At 36.9% G+C, this 23,992-nt stretch overlaps 1 protein-coding gene across 4 annotated transcripts in view; it reads right to left on the bottom strand.

Moving 5' to 3' along the window:
* The window catches only part of COL12A1 (collagen type XII alpha 1 chain), a 104,534-nt gene that overhangs the window by 74,087 nt on the left and 6,455 nt on the right, over window positions 1-23,992 (bottom strand). The window contains exons 3-13 of one of the 4 annotated variants that reach the window (XM_062572847.1): window positions 18,894-19,010; window positions 18,026-18,169; window positions 17,119-17,175; window positions 16,150-16,413; window positions 15,873-16,037; window positions 15,259-15,432; window positions 14,150-14,440; window positions 13,359-13,961; window positions 11,654-11,926; window positions 9,055-9,327; window positions 6,496-6,768 (exon numbers count right to left, since the gene is read on the bottom strand). The exons of 2 other annotated variants lie outside the window; for them this stretch is intronic. In XM_062572847.1, coding sequence (XP_062428831.1) covers window positions 6,496-6,768; window positions 9,055-9,327; window positions 11,654-11,926; window positions 13,359-13,961; window positions 14,150-14,440; window positions 15,259-15,432; window positions 15,873-16,037; window positions 16,150-16,413; window positions 17,119-17,175; window positions 18,026-18,169; window positions 18,894-19,010 — 2,634 coding nt within the window. Of the gene's footprint in view, window positions 1-6,495; window positions 6,769-9,054; window positions 9,328-11,653; window positions 11,927-13,358; window positions 13,962-14,149; window positions 14,441-15,258; window positions 15,433-15,872; window positions 16,038-16,149; window positions 16,414-17,118; window positions 17,176-18,025; window positions 18,170-18,893; window positions 19,011-23,992 lie in introns of those variants that run through there. One more of the 4 variants, XM_062572844.1, reaches the window with a different exon arrangement.

Genomic DNA, 23,992 nt, shown 5'->3' with positions numbered 1-23,992 from the left:
GTACCAAACCAACTGGTGTAAGCACAGCCATAAGCCTTGGTGAGTATGTATGCAATGACACAAAGCTCTTGCAAAGACAAGTCAAACCACTGCGTAGGCAAACAAGACAGTCACCTCTTTCAGGCTATCAGATTCTCTTTAGTAATCTTTGGCTCAGAATTGCAATCTGTTTACAATAACTTGTATATCTCTACCATCATTTAGTGCAGTCACACTCCCAAAAAAGCTAATTTAGTGACTTTCAGACAGGTGCTCTTACACTCAGTTCTGGACCTTCACAAGCGTCCTGTTTCCATATCAAGTTTTTCCATTATAGCATGCCAGAGACACAATATCACATTAAAGTAGTTTTCCTATGCTCACTTCCAATAGCTCTCCAGCAATCACTGTTATCACTGAACACAAGGCTGTGAATCAGCTAAAATTAAAATGTTGACATTCATAAAAATCAAATTTGTCTTTTTCTTCAGAAACATTTACACAACTCCAGCTGATGTCAGTATACATTCAGTCTGGGCCCAAAGTTTTAACAGTTTTCTGTATATGCTCATAACCCAGCTTTCAAGATGATTAATCTGCAGCTTTAAACTTCATACTCCCATGACCATACTTCATTCAAGTTAAACACAGGATTGATCTAAGCTAGTATCCTGAAAGATCAGAATCAACTAAATAAATGAGTCCTCTCTTGAAGGGAGAGTTTCTATCCTGAAGACACCAAAAATTTATGGCCTGAGTCTTGCCTTCTTTGCAACTGCATCAGGAATATGTCCGTTATGTCAGCAGGCTATATCACCACAGAGGAGTATCCAAGTGTGCTCACCAGCAGAGACTGGTGGCAGAATCACCTCTATGTTGACTGCAATGGTCAAACTCTCCTTAGCATCACAGGGGGGCAACCGATTAGGTCAGCTAATACATTCTCTTCAGGGCCACAAAAATAGCTGACTGCTCCTAGAGCATCAGCCCCTCAGTCACACATCCTGTGCTGGAAAGGATTTGGAAGTGGTGTGGAGAAGAATCCAATTTTTTAAAGGACTTGTTACCCAAAGTTACTCCCTTGACCCTGTTGGAACAGGTTTCTTGCTTTTATGTTTTTGGGGGAGTTCCAGATCCAAGACCTCTGTCTCTTGGTCAGAGGCCTCTGACCCTTTGGTCAGAGAGTCCCAACTCTAGGACATATCCAACAGGAGGTCATATTCCACCCCATTAACATCTTATCTATCTGTTCCACAGTTAATCAGGTAACCACTATTCTTGACTGCCTAAACACGTAGTTTTGTTATTCATTTAATCTGCCTCTGAGTTGATTTCTTTTTCTGGTAAATATTTCATTTCCTACATAAAACTAAGACAATATTCCAAAGATTCTCAAAAGCTATTTCCAAATGTCAGACTCAAAAATTTGTGAATGTATCATTTTATAAAGGCATGAAACAGTATGAAATATCCTGAAGACACTGAGACCTTGTTTCAGTCAGGACGGAAGAAGCACTACGCAGTTTGAATATTACGTAAAGCTTCTATGATATGCTAAAAACTTCATTATAAGAAAATGCCACTTGACTTTGTAGTTATTCTGCCTGTAGGAGGTCATTCATTTCTAAAGCATTCTTATGTTGCTATAGAAACAGCAAAAAGAAACCATTTCTTTACCAAGGATTAGTATTCATTTTCTGGCCAAAGGAAAAAAAAAAGAACTGCCACCCCACACACAAAAAATCCTCAAACCTAAGCTCTAAAAAATGCATACAACAGAAAATAACTTGGAACTAAAAAGTGACTCAGTCATGACAATGTTTTCCTTTAATACATTGTTTTAGTGCAGCCCAACTCTCACAGTACAAATAACCACTTGTTGTCAAAAAGGATGGCAGGTCAGGGCGCTGTATCACTCAAACATAAAGATTCTCTTTCTCAAGGAAAAGGGGCTACAACATAACTCTCTATAAAATCTATCTCATAAATATAGTAAGCTACCCCGCTTGTTGTTTACACTAAAATGTACAAAGGTAAGAAGTGAAATGGGATGACATCTCTGCTAAGGTAGATCAGCAGGCTCACTTATTTCCAAAGAGCTATGTCCACTTACATCAGCGGTGATTCTAGCCCACAGACTTCACTGATACCACTGGAAATACTTCAAAATTTCTCAGCACAAGCAAGATGGGAATCTGACCATCTTGTTCTGAAAAAAAGGCTTTTTTTTTTTCATTGAATTTCTCTGAAATTCATATTTAAGAAGAGTTCTAATGTATGTGACCTTAAAGTCAATAACTGACATATTCTTAAGGTTGTTCTGAAAATATATACCTGCCAGAAGAAGGACACTCATAAAATACACTTACAGCTTTCAAAGTTTTCAGACATTCATTACAATCAAACATTTCTGTGTAATTGCCTGATCTCACCATGATTTTGTTTTTCTTTAAAATAATTGCAAATTATAAAAGTTAATCTATTTAGCAGCTAATGTACAGAATGTTCTTTTCATTTGAGAACATGCCTTTGGGCAGAAAATGAAATTCTTGCCAGACTTGCTCTTACCACTACCTCTCTGAGAAGAAAACAGATTAGAAAAACAGTAAAACTGTTAGCTCTCTGTTGCATTTCCACTCCTGTCCTTACCATGTTTATCCCTGTATTTTATTTATAGTGAATGATGATTCGGGTAAGATCTTATGAGAAAAAAAATGAAAGCCAAATGGGCTGTTTGGGGTGTTCAGGGTAACAGGAAGTCTTTTCCTCAAGGCATTTCTGTGGGTGTTTCTTTCTTGTTCATCAACCTTTATCAAATGTCATTAGAAATAATGATCAGTGCTGTTTTGTCTAGCTCCCCCAGTTGCCATAAGCCTTGTGCTGGGAGGAATCAAAGCCAACAAAATCTATCTGAGGAAAAGTTTTCCATGGCATCTTTAGAGAAGGGCTCTAATCAAAACTGCCCAGTGATGGATCACCATATACTTCCGAAAGTGAGAGGATAAAAGCAGGGAGTTTTCCACAGCTCATATTTTTAATGTGCAGTTATATTTAATGCTGTACGAAATATAAAGCTCCAGAACTTTCACCTCTGGATGGTACTTCAAAACTGCAAGTGAAGTCAGTCAGCAGCTGAAAGAGGCTGTATGGAAGATCTTAGCACTATAAATTTCATAAAATCTAGATTACTGGAGAAGTAAAGCAGGTCTCTTCCTTCAACAGAAGGACAAAAACATAATAAACCCATTCTCTCTGCATAACAGTTACCTGTACCATATGGAACAACACTCTCAATTTCTAATCACTCATTTGCTAAATTTTCTATATTGCGTTGTCTGTGAACAGCTTATGAAATTCTGATCCTCTGGCATGTGTTATCTTTGGGCTGAACCAGATAGTTATGCAAACATTTTATAGAAGAGATTATTCACAATTCCTTGGGGAAAAAAAATTGCCCTCTTTGTTTTATGAGGATAAACATTAAGGCAAGTATAGACTTATCATAAAAGAAAAGTAAAAAGGGAGCAAAGAGTACCTAGCTGGGAAATGACAGCAGCTATACAGAGCAATTATTGAGTTTGGGTGGATTAATTCTCCTGAGCATCCTGAAACAGGCAAGCCATCTGAAAACACTACAGAACTACCGTGTGCTGCTGCAAAGTAAAGGAAGAGGAGGAACTCCTCCAACGAGCCATTAGTAACTGCTCCAAAATATTTTGGGAAGAACATGAATAACTGAAGGACCTGCAATGAATGCCTGGGCAGGTATTTTTTGGTGGATAACATTAAAGTAGTTTAATAAATTACTGGTCCTAGGGGTTAGCTGTCCTTTCTCTGCTGAAGGCCTCCACCCTTGCAACCTGGCTAGATAGAGTAATTGACCATGTGAGTTCTCTTACTACATCCAGTGCAAAATAAATCGCTACTGAAAGCAGTAAGAATGTTTTTCTACACCCTTAGTCACAGGGGACCATCTGGTGATTCAGCGAAATGCCACAAACATCTGAGAGCTGAGACTTTTCATTTCCTACCAATTGACTGTACAGTAATTGGAGAGGCTACCATATCCTCAGCTCGTCTTTCCTCACTTTTCTCTTAGTGCTGTAATGTTCACTCTGCCAAAACTGATTTCCCTTAAACTACACATCAATACCATAAACTAACAACCATCCCAGACTGAAAGGCAAACTCAATCCCAGCTCTTGAGACGATGATCAACTGAAGTAGCCAGCAACTACAGCATCACTGACTGAATAGGTTTGCTGAGCATTCATATGGTGAAGACATCAAATAAACCCCTCTGGGATTCCTAATACAGGAAAATACTGCAGTACTCAGTCCTTCAGTGCTTTTGGCAATGAAAAAAATTCACCACACTATTTTGTTTCCCAGAAGCTACAGTTCATGGAAAAACTATCTGAATTACTAAATACTTTTTTATGCTTCCGTTCATAGCTTTTTTGTCATTACTGTCACTAAGTTTATTTCTCTAGGAGTTAAGAACTGTCCCATTCCCAGCACCAGCCAGACAAGTCATTTCAACTCATGGTTAATCAAGATTTCAATTCACTGACTTGTTTAACTTTTCAGGTGAGTCCCACCACCACATTCATCTTAGCCTCACAGGCAACGTGACTTCTTTTCTCAACTCCACTTCTATTCTAGCTTTGAATTCTAAATATTATCCTTCAGTTCCAAATGTACGACCCTTTTATTCTTAATTGTCTATTTTTCTTCACAGGTTTTGTCTTCTTATCCTCCAGTGAGATAGTACCATACAGAGAAATATTGCCCACATGTATTTTAATAGATACTCTGAGGTCCTTTCATATCATTAGTTAGACAACTTTTTTTAAGCACACATCATGGCCAAATTCAATTATTTTTATTACTATATGAAACTGCAGAAATGTTCATTACTGAAATACAAGGTGAATATCCATGAGGAAATACCATGATACGATATAATTTAGGCCTCTGCTATTACGCAAATTGATATTTGTATCCTGTCCTTTACCTTTGATCATTGAGTAATGACTGACATCTGTACCTACTCTTGCTAATATTTAACCAAGAAAAATTTAATAGAGAGTTTTAGTACAGAGAAAAATATTTTCAGGAGACCAGCACAAAGAGGGGATGTCAGGCTCCTCTGTCCATGTGGGATTTAGTGTTCTTAGCCCTGCAGTCAGGAGATAAGCAGGCAAGAGAGAGACAGCGTCTAGACTAGCAGCTAGGGCATTTGGTTTGAGGGCAGGGAAGAAGGCTTATGCTTCTGGTACCTATTAGGCCTGTTTTTCCCAATGGCAGTCTAATGTAAAACACACATAGATTTCACAAAGCAAGGTCTGGGTCTCAAGCCTTTCTACTCCTATGCAAGGCCCAAGTCTCCATCCTTCCTCTTCCTGTTCTGAGACCAAAACTTTTGCATTCCTGGATGTACGGTGCCCCAGATTCCACACGAAGAGTGAAGAAGGCTCTTGGACAGCATCTACTGGATCACCTCAGGAGGTGGAGATAAAGATTCAAACTGTCCCAAACCGAATAAGATGCCTAAATTTTAGTGGAGTGAATCTGGACTTTCTAAAATCTTCTATTTAAAAGGGATTTTCCATTTTTTTTAACCTACGTCATAAACAAAAAGCTAAATTGATACTAAGAGCCAAGTACATCCCTACTGTAACTCCATCAGTGTCAATGGAGGAGTTTTATTTCAACATAATTCATTTGTAAGATGTTTTCAAGCACTTTGCCTACTCAGCTGGAACACCAGACTGCAGCAACACATACCTGGTCAGCGTAGTCGCTCTTCCTTTCATGGCCTAGCAGGCAGCTTTCCCTCTCCTCTAACAATTAACAGATGACAATGAGAATGTTCCCAGAGAACAACAGCGTGGAAGGCTGGGAAACTCTCCACGGGAAGGCAGAACGACGGCAGCCTCCCGACCTTATAAGAAAATCTCTGGTGCCTGCTTATGCTCCTGCCAGTGTCCTGTTAATGTTCAGTTCCACATTCTTACTCTTGCTATTCAGAAGCAGGAAATGTTTCATTACTCCTATGCCTAGTCTAGAGGTTGCTTCTCTAACAGAAACACAGTTCCTGAACATCTTTCATTTCAGTACAGTAGAAACCCTGCAGGTTGTAAAACAGACAAGATACATTATCTCCATTAACTGACTGTTACATTAAGAACACTTTGCCACTAAAACTATCCAGAAATTGAAAGTTGTAAGAAAAAAATGTTTCCTAGAGGCTGCTGTGGAAGTACAGTCACTTTGGGCTGGTGCTTGTGGTAATGCCTAGACTCCCCTCCACAACCAGTGGAGGATCTCACTCTTTTCTGTAGTAGGCATTAACTTTGGAAAACCCTTCTTCAGCAGGAGAATGTCTTAATGCCTACTTTTCATTCACATATTCATTTCTACAGGAATCCCAGGAAGACAGTACACTTCAAGGCACTTACTTAAACAGTAACCAAATGAAGGAAAGATTGTACAGAAACAACAAAGATTTACCTTCAAGCGTTTCTCCTTCTCCAGAAAGGGCATCTCCTGCTCCGGAGGCATACAAGGCAGACACGGTCAACGCATACCTAGTCCCTTGGTCCAAGCCCCTCAGCACTTTAGAGGTAGTGTCACCTTTCACAGTCTCCTCCTTAGTTTCCCCTCCTGCGACTGGTGTATACGTTATAAAGTACTGCTGCACTTTGCCAGGAGCAGCACTCCATGACAGCTTCATCGTTGATGTTGTAGCATCAGAAACTCTCAGATTTCTCGGATTTCCGCGGACTACACATGTAAAGAGATGTTGAAAAAAAAAAGTGGAAATTAAGCTTCATTTCTTGTTTTTTAATTATTAGCATTGTAACAGAAATAGTATCTTGTCAGACCTTTTCTAAGGAATTTCTGAAAAGGTTTCGCTGAGGAACTAAAATACTGAAAAAACTAAATAACTTCTTGCAATGTATTTTGAATTTACAATATTCAAAAGCTATTTAATTTTGTTATAAAAATAAATATATCAAACTCTTATCTGCTGCTGACAAGAACACATAAAATCTAGTGCAATATCCTGCAGTTTTTATTGCCACTTTTGTCAATACTGGCTTTGACTCAATAAGGAATGCAAAGATTCAGCCAAAGCAACTAATTAAGGGACATACATCCTGCTTTTAATTTGACCATGCAGCCACTAGGAGGAAAAAAAAAATCTTCATTTATTGTTTCTATTTCTAGGAGCAGTATTCAGGCCTAAAAAACTAGTAATTTTTATTGCATATTTCCTGCTCCTACAAGTGCTCTTTGCTAAAAAAAAAAAAAAGAAAAAAGAAAGAAAAAAGAAAAAAGTGCCAAGCTTTATTAATTTCACTGGCATGACTCCTTTATCCTTTAGATATTTTATAAAGTGATTTATTTTTTAAATTACCACAACATTGATGCATTTTCTGCATTGACTTAATGCAGAAAAACTAATTCCTGAATTGCCCAGATTAACACTAGCATAGTATAATTCTACTATATTCAGGACTGTACAATTCCTTCCCCAATTCTCCTTAGGTCAACATGTCCAAATAAAGTCATTCTCTTCATTCTTTCTTTCTTTCTTTCCTTTCTTTATTTTTCCTATTAAAACTACAGGTTCACTCCTGGAACACTTAGATACCAATACATGCCCAACTTTAACATGCCAAGACCCAAGCTGAAGTCATTGGCTGCAGAATCGAATCAAAGACCATCAATGACTAAAACAGAGTACAATTAACAAAGTATGGTTTCCCAGAGCTCTTTCTGATGACGGTTTCTCTGGTTGTTAATAACATTTAAAATCTGAATGAAGTTTCACCAGTGGTCAGGGCACTCATAATGTCTCTGCACTCCACAGATTTCTTTTCCCTTTCAGTATGGCATGAACACACATTATGGACTTCTCAACTATGAAGCATGAGATTTTTCAACTTAATTGGCTAATTTAATAAATGTCTAAAAGTCACCTCTTGAAGACCACTGTCCCTCTGTGAAATGTAGCAGAAAATGGCTAAACAGGTTTAAAAGACATTAAGCTTTAAAAGTTATTATATCTGTTATCTGCATAAACAAATGTATATGTACATATATACAAATAATGTAATTAGATTTTTATGGACTTTAAAAGACAAAGAAAGGCTATGCAGTTCTACAAACGTCCATGTGCATCTTCTATTGGGAAGGCTTTGGAATTTTAAGAGCGCATCTGTATATCATAACACCAAATATACAGCAGAGTAAAAGAAAGAAATTAAATTCTTTGGCAGTACTTCACATTCAATTCTTGACGAGAAGCCTCAGCAGTGCTGGGAAAACTTTAAAGTACCACTCAGACATACTATCTTTTGTATCACAGGGAAACCCTGAAGTTTTGGATCTTGAGGCTGATTTTGTGCACAGGTTGTTTTTATTATTTGTATTACAGTGGCCTGCAGGCAAAACCAGGTCACAGTTGCCCATGATGAAATGCAAGCAGTGAATAAAATACAGTCAAAGCCCTGAGGATCTTACGGTGACTTGTACTGTGGTATTATACTTTTTAAATAAATCACCTTGGTTAATAGTTTCCTTTGATGGAATGATACTCTATTAGAACATCATGTTTTCTATCTAAGCAAAAGCCAAAACTGCAGTGATAATTTTAGTAAATTAAATGTGCCATTCATTCCTTGCTTCCCACTCAGAATAAAGTGCAAACTGGGTCTGAATTTGCTAAAAGATATATAATATATAACATGGACAATATGAAGAACCATGACAACAATTAAACAAACATAATGGTACACTCGTTATCCAAGTTAGCTTGCCATATTAGTTGCTGGAGGTTCAATATACTATATTGAAAAAGGAAATATTATACGTCTCATAAATTATATTGTATTAAACTACCTCTCAATTAGGCTTGACTAATTTTGTAATTCCCTGTTCAGCTGTGGTAATGCATAAGGCCAAAAAAAGACTCTGTATGGGTTATTGTCTTTTCAGTATGAATATGTCAACATGCAGGGAGTTGTTCTGCAGCACACCACTTCGATAGCATTGATCACGTACTTTCATCAGTTTTTGCATATCCATTCAGCGAATTCCCAGGCCCAGACTGATACTCAGGAATAACAGTTACTTCATATCGTGTATCTGGAATCAAGTTCTGCAGAGTAGTTGATCTTTCATTTGCTGAGACAGTCACTTGTCTCCTTTCTCCTCCGGCAAGTGGTCTATATACAAGCCTGTACCGCAGCACGTTCCCCGGAGCCGGAGTCCAGCTAACTATAAAGCTGTCAGTAGTTTCATCTGTTATCTTTAAGTTTCGAGGAGCACCTTTAACTACAAAAAATACACAAATATAATTGGTAAATATTCACCTTCAATCAAGCAGTATCTGAAGCGATCCACTCTCACCATTCTACGAGCTCCTCCTATCACTAAAACCACAGCTTACACTGTAAGAAGTGACTGGTACTTCTGCAGTGTCAGATTCGGGATGGCCAACAAAAAATACCTTCTGTGGCTTTGGTTACCAGAGATGGGATGGAAATCATTCTGCCCTCCCACTGCTTTTAAAGTAAAGTCAAACTATTAGTCATTTCTGAACACTTAAAGCCAGAGTTACAAGCAGCAGTGGAACACAGTTGTCCCCAAAAGCACATTAATCCCAGTTTATACAACCACTTCTGCAGCTCTGGTAGTCTGATATTGTTTAACAGTAACAGTAGAACTGAACTGTATAAAGGACATCTGGGCACCCTGTGAGGAAATATCTTAACACAGGAAATCTTATAGGTTTCACTGTTGTGGCCATTTGCTTCTGCATCATCTCCGTTTATAAACAGTTGTCAGATGCATCTGACTGCACACAGGCAACCCTCCAATTTTAAAGAAACAGCTAAGGTAAACACAACAGGGAAAAAAAGCCTTCCAAAGTAATTTCTTTTCTTTAAGTTTTCCCAATCAAAATACATTAATTGCAATATGACTTTAAAAAAAGAATTCTGAATAAAGTCTCCACCTTAAAGACAAGAAATAGCTTGTTATCCCAAAGGGCAAGAAAAAATTATGGTGTAATAGTTAACCTACCCTGCTCCTTGACAGAAAACATAACTACAGGTCAGGTCATTTCATATGAACTCAATGGGCACACCAAAGCAGGATTTAAATCCTCCCGCATACATCAAAATCAAATGTATTACAAAGCAGTATTATCATTTAGGCAAAAAAAAAGTTTTGGTTTTCATAGTTCCTATTTACATAAAGTATTAAGTTGGAATATCATACGCCAGAAACATTATTCTTTGGTGTTCTTTGCAGACCTTTTAAAAGTGGAGCAATTAATAATCCCAGTTTTAAAGAAAAGAACTTTGTTTTCCATTGCTCACAACCATAATACTGGTTTTAGAACTCATCAAAAGCCTAAAGCCAAAGTTAGTTGTCAAGAAGGCTGTCTTGCCCAAATCATTAGCCAGATCTGCATGGAGAGATGCTGACATTTACATGATTTTAGAAGCTGGTCTTCTCAAACAGATTCAGATTGATGAAATCTTGGTTGATCAAGATGCTGACTATTATTTAATGTTATTTAATGTAGCAGTTACAATATAGGAATACTGATTATTTTTATTAAAGCTGTTCCTTCTCTTGTCCCTACATATTTTATCAGCCAAAAATTTATCTGTTTTCCTAAAGGAAAGTTATGTGTGACAAAAAACATTCTCACTGGTGCAATCATGGAAATATGTACACCATCAGCAAAATCTTTATCTTCCAAAGTTACCATCCAAACAAAGCTACTTTATAAGTGTGTATTTTTATCAATCCTAAGAGGAAAACACAATTAACATATTTCCATGCTATTTCTTTTGCTACATCACTACAGGTCAAAAATGACAACATGGAATAATGAAAAAAGTGGACTTCTAATAAAAAATGTGAATTGGACTGGTCTGAGTATCCAACTACTGAAATAGAAAATCAAATTTACTGTGATCTTTCTCTTTTAAATCAGTAGAAGTGGATCTTGGCAACTCTATCAAGGAGTCCCACTACCATGCTTAAACTTACAGGCATTGCTCACATAAACTTCAACTGGCATCAACAGAAGTTTTGAATCAGTAAGAGTTATAGGGTCAGACCCATGAAGAAATGATGAGAAACAGCTGACTAAAAGCTAAGCCCCCTATAAGGCTATGATATATAAAAACAGAATTTCTATTAATGTAAGCTACAGATGTAGATACAGGAACCTACGCAGGTACGTGCTTGACTTTAAATGTTTTAAAGTTAACATGCATTCCTGTGTGAGACTCATAATTATTAAATGTATATTAAATGTGTGTTAATACATTCAATGAGTCTATTATTTACAGTGTCACATTTCATTAGAGAAGAAGCTACCGCAGAGAAACACAGCACCCAGCCAACTTTTAGGGAAAATAAAACCCAATCTTAACATATCTGTTAAGATATGTTGGCCTTTTATTGGAATTTTGTATCTTTACTAAACACATTCAAAGACAGTGATGTTTGTTCGCACCCCCCCATACCAGCACAGCTTCTCAGCACTAAGTGGTTGTTCCACACACACACATTCTCCAAGTAAACAAATTCTTACTTAAACATGTGGGTTGCTTGTGTCTGTGAATAATGGGAAGCATACCTTCTAAAGTGGTTTCCTCTCCATCCAAGGGAGGGCCATCAGCATCTTCATACTCAGCAATCACACTGACTGCATAAGTAGTCTCAGGCAGTAAGTTGGTGAGAACTGAGCTAGTGCTTGCAGCTGGTACCGAGACAACAAATTCATCTCCACCAACAGCTACTTTATATTTAATGAGATAAGACAAAACCTCAGATCCAGCTGGAGACCAGCTCACTTTGAAACTGTCAGATGTTACATCAGAAAAGACCATATTCTTTGCAGGTATGTAAGCTGTATGGAAATAAAAACGCACAGATCAGGCACACTTGCCAGAATATTTTTTTAACACAAAACCTCTAAAATAAGCCAAATATGTCCCTCAATTATTTGATTTATTCTGATTGAATAGATTTTTTTTGTACGTGTAACAGTAGTTGTTTTCTATACTTGCTTATAGCTATCAAATTTCATGAAGATCATTGCTAGGCTGCCTCAAATCATATGACAACAAGTAGAAGCACCAACTCAGTCATTTCTAGATTAAATGAGAGCAAATCATCTAAAAAATTGCTCTTTTGAGGTGTGAAAACTTAGTTTAGAATCTGATAATCAAGTTGATTTTTCTCTTTTTTATGTCCCATGAGCAGCAATAACACTATGCCCTCAGTTGGAACTGAGAATCCTTGTTTTTTTGCAGGGCTAAATCAGGAAAAGGACGAAGTGAATCCCAGTATTTTTTCAGGAATGTAGTTAGAAGAGGAAACAAGGAACTTGACACGAGGCACAAACACAAACCTGACATCCTGGGCTTGTTTTGGTTGGCCTAGTCAGCCTAACAGTGGGGATGTTAAGACTGCTTGAGCCCTCTAAAACAAAGGCTGCTTTGCTGGTTTGTTCCTCAAAGCTATCCTGAAACAAAAGGCTTATTTTTAAAGAGAGTGGGGTTTTCAGTGCTGGGGCTATTCAGTGTTAGTGTTCTATAAAACGCAAGGGAGGGCACTGAGGGTGCAACTCATCATAAGTAACTTCAGCTGACCAAAGCTAGCCATCTCGACATCCTTTCAATATGAACCATTAACTGAGCTCCACCATATTTGGAAGCATTTGAAGACTTTCATGCACCAATTCATTTCAGACTTTACAGTTAGGATGAGATTAATCTCACCTCACATTAGCTGTCTAAAATTGTCTTGTCTCTGCAGTCGATGAAGACAGATGGCCAGTTTCACAGGGCCATTCATTTCACCCTAAAAATTAATCAAATTACCCTCCTGAGGTGGCAACTTTACTCCATTGCTTTTAAAATTCCAAAAGACAAGCTTAGGCTACCTCATTTTGGACAGCTAAGGGAGCATAACCCTAGTAAGTAACCATTTTACTCATCAAAATTTAACTGAATCTCCTTTACAGCAATGTAAAACCAGAGCACAGCCACCGGGGTCATTCCAGATTGATACACACGAATAGTGTCCTAGACATCTAAGAGGGGAGGAAAAAAAATTTCTGCACCATTTTTTTCATCTCCATTTCTCCACTAATCTTCCCCCATTACTTTTAATATGATTGAAACTGAGAAACAAATCCCCATCTATTAAAATTATCATTTATATATGGTCAATTTAATCAACATCAATTGGTTTATGTTACTATAACAGTAAAAACTTGGTTCGGATTATTTTCTTTGCATATTTTGTATTTTTTCTAAGTAATAGCAGTTACTTACATTTTTTCCTTATAGCAGCTAGTTCCTGTTCAATCCGTAGGCAGACAGACTGTGTAAGTTCAAATGATATTCTCTGGAAAGCATCGAAATCTTCCACTGTGTAAACATGGGTTTCAGCAGGAGGTGAAGCGATTGCTTCTAACTCTGTACGCACTGCATCCTTCACACCAACTGCAAATATTTCTACGTCGGCATCTCTCAGCTTTACTGCAGGTTCTTTAAAAGCATCTGATGATTTTCCATCAGTGATAAGAATCATGACTCTTGGAACATTTGGTCTTGATCCTTTGCTGGTAACAAACACTTTCTCCCTCACATATGTCATCGCTTTGCCTGTGTTGGTAGATCCACCTCTGTAGGGGAAGGTGTTAATAGCCTGAATTATATCTTCCACTCTGTTGAATCTGTTCAAAGAAAACTCCATATGGGGATCTCTGCTGTACTGGACAAGACTTATCTGTACTTTTCGAGGTGATATCTCAAAGCTTTTAACTAACACTTCCAAAAAGGCTCTTACTTTAACAAAATTGGCGATACCAATGCTGTAGGAGCCATCCACTAAAAACACAACATCAGCTTTTACATCCACACCACGTGAGCATTCTGTAAAGAAAAAGAATCACCACTATAAACAGGTACTCAAGACCAAAGGCATTTCAACTGCGTCTGCAGTTCCTGTATAATAGCCACGTACTTATAAAGTAAATAAACCATTTCAGGTTGTTTCTTAGAATTAGCAAAGGTATGATACTAAAGCAAGCAGCAGAGGTTTAAACAACAAAAAAACTCACCCACTTGAACTTTCACTTGCTGTGTTTTTTCCATTATAGTTATTGGCTCACTGGGGGTCAGTCCTTTCATTGCATAAACATTAATTTGATACTCTGTGTCTGGAGAGAGATCTTTTACATTCAGAGCAGTAGTCTGAGGCCCCACATTCAGCGCATGTTGTTTTCCACCAGCTATCATTGGAATGAACTGCACCCTATAGCCAGTTACTTGGCTTGTGGATGGATCCCAAGTGATCCTAATAGATTTTGAGGAGATCTGAGTAGCCACTAGATTTGAAGGAGGCTCCACCACTGAAAGAAATCAAGATATTAAATACAATTATAAAGATTTTCTTCCACATTTTTATTTCTGAAAAATTTTCAGAAATAAACTTTACTTAATTTTTTCTCTTCATTAAAAATCACAGGTATTTTCAGCATAAACAAACACAACCAAATTACCAGCGAGTCCAAATGGGGCAACAGGGAGAGCTCAGAAATATAAACAGAGCATGTGTTCCTCCTTCCGAGCGTCACAGAAGTTCCAGGGGAAAAGCTGTCTTGCACATGCACTGTTTCAAGCAGAAGTGAAAGCTACACCCACAGGAACATGGTAGACAGTGTGAACAAGTACAGATGTGGGCAGAGCACTATGACACTGTTGTTATCCATGCTGCCACTTTGGGCAAGAAAGAACTAATTACTTAGAATCTTTCAGGGACAGAAAGTTGCAATGATAAAGCTTGACATCCATGTTTTCTCCAGCTTCCACTCTTGTTGCTTAATCGATTACGTCCTCTGTCCCTTTACCAAATGGATTTTACCCTTTGGTATATCTTTTCCATAGGAGTGAAGTCTGTGTCCAAATTGCCAGTATGAGGCCCTGATCTTTGAAAATCATTGTGTTGCCCTAGGAATTATGGAAAAATGGAGCTCTTCCAAATCCACTCACTGTCACATGTTCTGTCCTCCCACATTTAAATGTACAATGCTGAAACCTGTTTTCTACACTGGCTAAAGTAGGCAACTGACTGAACTTCAGAATAAAGCAAAGAAAGTAGTGACAGCTTCCTAAAATATGTACCTGAATAAGCTGACATCAATAAATACATTTATATGAAGCATCTCACCTTCTTCTCCACTAACCAGTTCACCAAGTTGTTCATCAACACCGGAGCACACTTGCAAGATAATTTCATTCTGTATATCCGTAATTCCATCAAAATTAGCCACATTGAAAACATGCTTCAGGGAAGGCTGAGATGCAATTACCTTGAGTTCTTTTGCATCTGCTGCTTTGATTCCTAAAAGTTGCAGTAGACAGGATCATTTTAAGTGGCCATAAAATACAGACATTTGTGATTGTATTCTTAAAGTATCAGAATATCCTGGGGTAAAGTTGGGTTGAATTCAGCTCTGTCATTATCAATAACCAAACTAAAAAAAAAAATTAATGCAATGAGTTTGTATACTACACCTTCAACTTATGGACTAATGTGGTATGTTCAGTAATGCCAACGGTCAAACTATCTCTGCCAGTTTCTTCCTACCCTCCATGTAAGAGCTACAAAATTATTATCAATTTATCACAACTGGAACACTCCACTCAGAAGAGTGCAAACGGCCCACTTGAAGGCATACAACATGGAGTTTCAGACAAATCTGAAAACCCACAGTCTGCAAAATGTGCAGCTTACTGCTATGGGAATGTTTATAACTCAAGCATTAAAAAATCTCAATGTACCTAAAGAAAAAACTTCAACTCCTATGTTGCGAAGCTCTCTTGCAGGAATTTCAACTTCATCTTGAGCTTTTCCATCCGTAATGACAATTGCTACTTTGGGAAAGCCTTTTCTTGCTCCAGCAGACTCAGTAAAGGTGTTTTTAACCAGGTAATCAATAGCTTCACCTAAAAACAACAATACAAGATGTGTTTTACTAGATATGAAAGAAATGGGATTTACATCAAATTTCAAGTATAAGATGAGATGTTGCATAAACACAAATGTGAGAAATTGTACCTGTCATTGTATTGCCACCTTTGTAAGGTATCCTTTTAATTGCATCAATAAGATCACTTCTTCTGAAATATTGATTTAAGTTGAACTCTGTTCTTGTATCCGAACTGTACTGAACAACTCCAACTCTTGTCTTCTCCTCCCCAATGTCAAAAGCTGATACAAGGGCAACCATGAAGTCCACAATATATCTGAAGTTATTTCTCCCTACACTCCAAGAACCATCTACCAGGAAAACTAAATCTGTCACTGCACTTATGGAGCATCCTGGAACATAAAATATATATATATACATTAACAGATGAGCAATTGCCTACTTACGAGTCAGTAAGAAATGTCTGACAGAAATTTAATATGTAAAAGCCAAAACAAACAGACACTGAATAGACTGGTATTCTTATCTGAAATATTTTACTTGGCAAAGCACTATTCACCTAGGTAAATACCCATAAAGGCATTTTAGCTGCCAATATCAAAAGGCAACTGTCACTTAGGAACTCAATTTTGACACACCTTTTACTATATTCCACGAGATCTGTTATCGCACAGCAGATGACAACTCACACACATAATTTTGTGAAACAGCTTGATGTTTCGGGAACATTTCACTTTGTTATCACTTCTGCTGTCCACCTTTATCTCCCTGTAGCAGCGGCACAGGTACTTCTGCGACGCTTTGTACCCACAGCACAATACCACTTGTTACTAGGACCCCCATGGGGTTGCATGGGGTTGATCAGTTTCGTGAAATTTGTAGCTTCAGTACCAGCTTTGCATCTCATTCCCGCAATGCAGCTACAAATTCTTTCCATTCCAGTCCCTTCTCAAGCTTTCTTAACCATAGATAAGTTTAAAAGTTAACAGAACTTTACTGCTAAGCAACACGGGGACAGCACTTAGCTTTGTGGGCTTTGGAGCTAGTCCTCAACTAAATCTAAAACGCTGGAGGAGTGGAAAGACAAAACATCTTACTTTGTAACTGAGTCTCAACCTTCTTTTCTTCTGGTATTCCTGGACCACCTGTTTGAACTGTACAAAGCACAACATAGACAGGATTAATGGAGGAAATGAGATTACAGGTTAAATTTGTTAATGTCTAAGAAGAAAAGTGTACAAGGAATTGGGTAAACAAACTTGACAAGCCTCAGAATGTGAATATATAGATGCAAATTATGACTACATCATCTATACTTGTAGATTTAATAACATAATATTCAAGGCAATACAGAATAAAGAAAAATTGAATAATTAAAATTTCTCTGCACTTATATATTTCTAAGTATTCTCCTGAAAATGAATTACAATGTCCCTGGATACAACAGCAATACTACCCCTGTCTAACATAAAAGGAGATTCATCTTAAGTAACTTTCCTGTGGTTGTTTGAGTCTGACAAAGTCAGAAGCAAAATGTATCATAGAAGATAGTCTGCTGTGATTGAACTACAATTATTAAATATAAACCACATAAATTTCAACTCCATATTTTATTACACATATAGTGTCATTTTATATTGTCTGACAAAGTAATTATTTTTTTTCTGCACAGAAATCTGATCTGATTAATTTCTTACTGCGGTCAAAGAGAATCTTCCTTTTGACTTCAGCAGAGACAGTTTATACGAAGTAGGTCTAGTTCAAGAGACCTAGTAGCCCCCTGCGAAGAATTCTATATGGGTTGCTAGTCTCCCCTTATCTTCTGTAAATTATCTTTGTTCCTACCAGAAAATGTGCTTAATGGGAAAAAATGATTTTGGAGCTATATTTGATCAGATCTTAGGTGCATATCAATATTTTGTCAAGAAACTGGAACAAAGTGAAGTTCTATGAATGACCGCTTAGTTGTGTTATTTGGTTTTCTAACTTATAGCATATACTTACTTGTCAGTTGGCCAAAAACAGGTAGACTCTCCTCTCTTTCATCATATGAAGCTATTGATACAACATACTCTATATCAGGTATAAGATCTGATAAAACAGTTTGGGTAGTACTAGGTGAAAGAGTAAATTCTTTAGTAGGTCCATCTATAATAAACATATAAAAGAGTTAAGGCAGTGCTTCAATCCAGTAACATCAATGACAAGTTTCTCATGAACAAAGAAAAAAGCAACAGAGAATTATCTATCTAAATACCTAATGACAACTTTAGAATAATACACTTTCCTCTTTCCTAAAACATGAATTTTGAAATACTAAACTTCAAACTAAACTGTTTTCAATAATGAACAAAATACTGAATTAGGTGTTCAATAAATTCCAAGAAAGTGAAATCCAACATGCACATACCAAATGTGCTACCCTTAAACAAACCATGGTCCAACTCTGATCCAGTATCACTATTACACTGATTATTTCTCTAAGTGTAATGGAATAATGGATGCCTCATGTAGCCATTACCAGAGGACACATGACATCACTGCTTTCTTCCCTGATGTGCAATATTTCCCTTGGGAAAAGTACTCAAGTGAAATACAATACAGTTCCCTAATTTTATGGAAAGCACACAAAGAGCATCTTGTTCCTTCCAATGGAAAAGCATCCAAAACTACTCGCAGCCCCAGAGTAAAAGCTGTGATAAGAAAAACTCTTTACTTCGAACAACCACAGCTCCCTCCTGTACATCCTTTGCTGCTACCCAAACTCGAGAGTAAAGTTGTGAAAGATGTGAACACCTAACTTAGATACAAGTAAAAATAAATCTATATTTTTAGAAGATTTAATAATATAACAAAATTTGATAAAGCTCACCATTCGTAGGGACCACCGTTATCCTGTAACCCACTATTGCATCAGGTGGCCTTTTCCATGACATTTGAACATTATGTTCATCTATAATTGTAAAATTCAAGTCTGACGGTGGATTAACTGCAAAAGATTTATACCAGGTGGATGTTTAAAAGTTTGAACGAGCTTTGGCAAATGAATAAATAAAATAATTTTGAGCAAAGCTTACTACAATTGTCTTTGCATAAATTTGTTTCCAACAAATATACAGATATGTTGTTGGAAAAGAGTAAAACAAAAGCTGATGAAATATGACAAAACATCAAAGAGTATACGCATTACAGAGGACAGCACAGAACATATGTTTCTTGAGTTGCCAAGACATTCAAGAATGGCCAGCAAAATCAAGCACAATAGAAAACACATTTGGATACATGTACATGGATACATGATAATCACCACATATGCAAACGTTTCACATAACAATTAAAGGAATTTTTGTACATGCTGGGTGCAATTCATACAAGCATGCCAAATCACAACCTGCTTACAACACCATGAGATCACTTAGGACACTGAGAACACAGTACTCTTCTCAATCAGACAGCAAGGGATTGATCAGCTTTTTAAGTCTCTGCATAGTCATGTTTCTTACCAATTATATTTCACTGAATCTAGAAACTTGGCAGAGAAAAATACTTTTAAGAAAACAGAGAATGATTGAGCACTTAATGTTAACTAAAACAATTTCTACTGGGGTCTAGATACGAATATACATGTAAAATGTATATCAGTAATAATGATATACTGATGTATCATTTTATTTCAAAATGCAGAGTGCTACCCCTTCGTTCCTAGAAGCCACTAAAGTGACATGCTTTGCTTATGGCTGCAAAGAGCTCAGGAATTAAGGGGTTAATATATAGTAATGGTTGCAATTTGTGGAAATATTTGAGCTGATGCAAAAATTCACAAAAGCAAGATTCTACCTGTTTACACCAAGTTGCTGTACAATTTCCAAGGTGTAAACTTGTTTTCATGTTCCCTTTGCAGCAGGTGTACCCATACTAGTAGCAGCATTTTAACATAAAATGCCAGTATGGTTCCATACAACACAATGGTTAATTATGAAAAGACAACATCAAAGTATATTTATGGACATTTATTCACAGAATTTATAGAAAACAGCAAAGAGGGCACCACTGATCTGAACAAATGACCGCAAATAAAACTTGTAGGAGCTGATGACAGAAGTAACTGAACAGTACAGAAAGAAATAGTTTACAAACGCCATTTTGCAGCATCATGCATATGTACAGGAAATGTTGATTATTATTTTTTTAGCTTCCCACGATGGACAAAAGCCTCCATGTACAAGGTTCATTGCACAAAGACGTTTCATAAATATTTTATAATGATATTCTCTTTTTAAAATTGTCATGCTTATTCATGCAGTATTTTACTGACTCACTGTCAGTGCATGGTAGGTGTATTATATATTACTGTTTAAATAGGTCTACAAAGTAAGATTAGATTCAGCCATACTTTCCTTAACTACTTCAGACTGTTTTGCAGGCATTTTTTAATAGTCAGATCTTCTCTGCTTCATGGAAGATCTCCATCAATCTCAGATAGGTTTGATTGCTTTGTTTCTCAACATAATTTAAATACCAGATAAAGAAACAAATGCTATAATGTGTATTTATGATAACACACTGTACCATTATGGTAAGTAATACTGAGCTCAAAAAAAAAAGAAAATGAAATACATTATGTAGACATTCTTTTTGCTTTTAATTTACTCTTGTTTCCAACCATAGGATAATATGGCTTTGTAATACTGATACAACAGGTACACTAGTATTGTAGCAAATGTTATTTTTCCTATTATCCATACACAGGCAGTGAGATTAGACCATTAACCTGCATGCACAGTTTATTCATCATTCTGTTTACTATATTCACATTGCCAGAGAAAGCAAGGTAGTTACTTAGTATCAAAGTCATGCAACAGATGTTAATAGCAAAATACATCTATGTACGAAGAATATCATTATAAAATATTGTTTCAATAGCAATGGCTCAGGACAAATTTAATGCAAAGGCAGAGACAACTGACCTGAGCATGCTTTAAAAAAAATTCAGTACATGGAAAAAATAGCGCCACCAACCTTGCAAGTAAATTGACCTGTTGCAGCAGAGACTTTAGGCTTTAACTGCTGAAGGACAGCAGCAGCCCAACTTGTTGATATCCAAATGACCGGATTCCAGATAAACTGAAAAACTGACTGTGAGGAAAAGTCTGTAACATTTTAAAGGATTTTAATCCGTTTTATGAAAATTCAAATGTGGATCTTGGCAGTTAGAAAGAATAATACATTGATATATAATTAATGTATCCTTTCATCCACGTATTCATAGCCTTATAAAACAACAGTGTTGTGGAGGACCTTAGAAGTCCTCTAGTCCATCCCACGACCAAGTCAAGATCAGCCATCCCATGTCATTCTTAAAGACCTCCACTGTCGGAAAGTCCGCCGGCTTCCCCTAGGGAGTCTACTCCAATGACTCATTTCCTCTATCATGACAAAGATACTCACTCCTGACACCTATTCTGAATCTTCATTGCTGCAGTTTAAATTCATTCTCATCTTGCGGCTTATCAAACTAAAGCACTAAATGTTTCTCCCATTGAATTCCCAAAAGGAACTTTGCCCGAGTGAAAAAGGCAGGCTTGGATCCAGTGTCGTCAAAATGTCTTCCGGATGAATGCTACTCGGGTGATAAAAGACTTCTCTGGCCCATGAGCTTTTGATACTCACACAGAACGTCACAAACATCCATGGACCTTCACATGCACCAGGTTTCACCCATGTGAAACAGGCTGCAAGATCAAGACCAAACTATGGTCACATGACTGAGCGCATTAAGTCAGTCTGAAGTACAGCAAAATATTTAGATGATAAACATGATATTGTGATAATCAAACAAGACAACTGTTACTCAGCCTTATTAAAAATTCTTCTTCTGCAAGGGACTGTACCATTAGAAAAATAATTTAGCTGTGATATGTATGCAGACCAGACTTTCACAAACAAAATGCCCTGGCAATGATGAGAGTTTGTCCCATTAAAGGCACAAGCCTTAAAACTCTCATTCTACAAAGACTAAGTATGAGTGTAGCTTTACTCAAGTAAGCAGTCTTGATGGAGGGCTACTCACGCAAGTGAGGCTGCACAAACGTTTACAGTGTGAGACAGTGTTGATTATCTTGATCCTGCGTCCTTCAAAATCAATGACCAACGTCTCATTAACTTGTCAAGATGTAGGATCATGACTGTAACACGTGGTAGTATTACAGTATTCCCATGAGTATTAAAATAGAGGCTAGTGAGTTAAAATGCTGGAGAGAAGAAATGCACATATTGCTTAGGAGTGCTGATAGAGAATAGATTTCAAACCACATTACTTCCTTAAGTCACGGAACTCCATACCTGGACATAGACTAAACTAAGTCAGGCATAGAAGTCACTAATTTCACTCATGATGCACAGAAATGTATGGTTCCCCTACAAGCGTCCAGTGGAATAAAAAACTGCTGTATGACAGTATCAATATCTAATATTTCCATAATGCTAACTTCTACCACTTTTAGAACTACCGTAAGTTCCTTCATTGCATATCCTATCTTATATATCACAAAAGAAAATAAAAAACAGACATAATATAATTCATTCGTTGCCACTCTTTCCATTATATACATATATAATAGCTATATATTTTCTGAAACAAAAAATATAGAGCAAGATATTTTTCTTATGTACATCTAGCTTGTATTACTTAACTGGTAATACAAATCTAATATATAAAGGTCTACAGCTTTTTACAGATAATGCAATGTGACTGTTTCAGGATCTCAATGAATATCTAATAAGATAGAATAAAAATATACCCAGGAGATCAAGTAATTTAAATATAAAATCAGATTTTAAAATGATATAATTTGAAAGTAGCTGCAATCCACAATCCCTATATAAAACAAAATCTGTAATTCCATCACTGGAAAAGAATAACTATAATTAGTATGTAAATTAACATGTCAACAGGCCATAGAAGTTGAAGAATGAGAAGTTGAAGAGCGAGATCACTCTTGGTCTCACTGAGATAAGCCCAGCAGAGGTTGAGAGATACCAATATTCCTCATTTACTTTTTTCTTGAAATACGCCAGGAGTTTGTGTTGACACAAGTAACTATATCCACCATCCCTGACAAGCTCCTTTGAAGTCAGTGTTGCCAGCTGGAGTGGAAGAATGAGTTGTAACCCAACAATGCAGTAAAGAGCACCTTCTCCGTCTTGTTAGATATTCATTGCCAACCACAACACAAAAACATTGCCATCTGTATGTTTGCATTTTTAAAATTTTATATATGTATATAAAATTTCCTTAAAATACAGGATAACTCACATGAGTATACTTTGAAAACATTTCATTTTTGTTTATCAAGATACATGTAACAACATAATTGTATACACATGCACATACTGCATGTGTGAATATTTACAGAATGTTAGGCACGTTTCTGCATACATATGCATGTATGTGCATATGTATCTCTATAAATACACACACACACATACACTTTGCTTCAAAATAGCACTAGGAAAAGTGGAATTATAAGTCACCTTCACGAATATACCAATCATATATCAAACTTAAAATTACTATACTCTGTAAGGCAGTCAATCTCTCTTTAGGAACTTGGAAATCAGTAACTGATTTCTCAAAAGACAGAGATCAGATACCAGCTGGTAATGAAACAAAGGTCCCACCAACTAGATCCAAAACCAAATAAGCGAGTAACTTGAAAAGTTTCAGCTATCCTGGATCATCTCTGAACCATTAGTCTATGAAAATTAATGATTCAACACATGAAAAACCTTTTAATCTTCTGTAACTGTAGTACCACAATTATTTGTCACTTACTGTAATGTACGTCTTGGAAATAGGTTTTTTTTATTTGCCAAACCTTTTTTACATGAGGCCCTAAACTACATGCAGGCCAAATACCTTGCTCGGTGATGCTCTCCTTCCCCGTCTCCAGCCTAGAAAACAGACTTTTC

This window comes from Rhea pennata, chromosome 3, assembly GCF_028389875.1.
Source record: "Rhea pennata isolate bPtePen1 chromosome 3, bPtePen1.pri, whole genome shotgun sequence".
Classification (NCBI taxonomy): Eukaryota; Metazoa; Chordata; class Aves; order Rheiformes; family Rheidae; genus Rhea; species Rhea pennata.
This window is presented reverse-complemented; position numbering and strand designations above follow the sequence as displayed.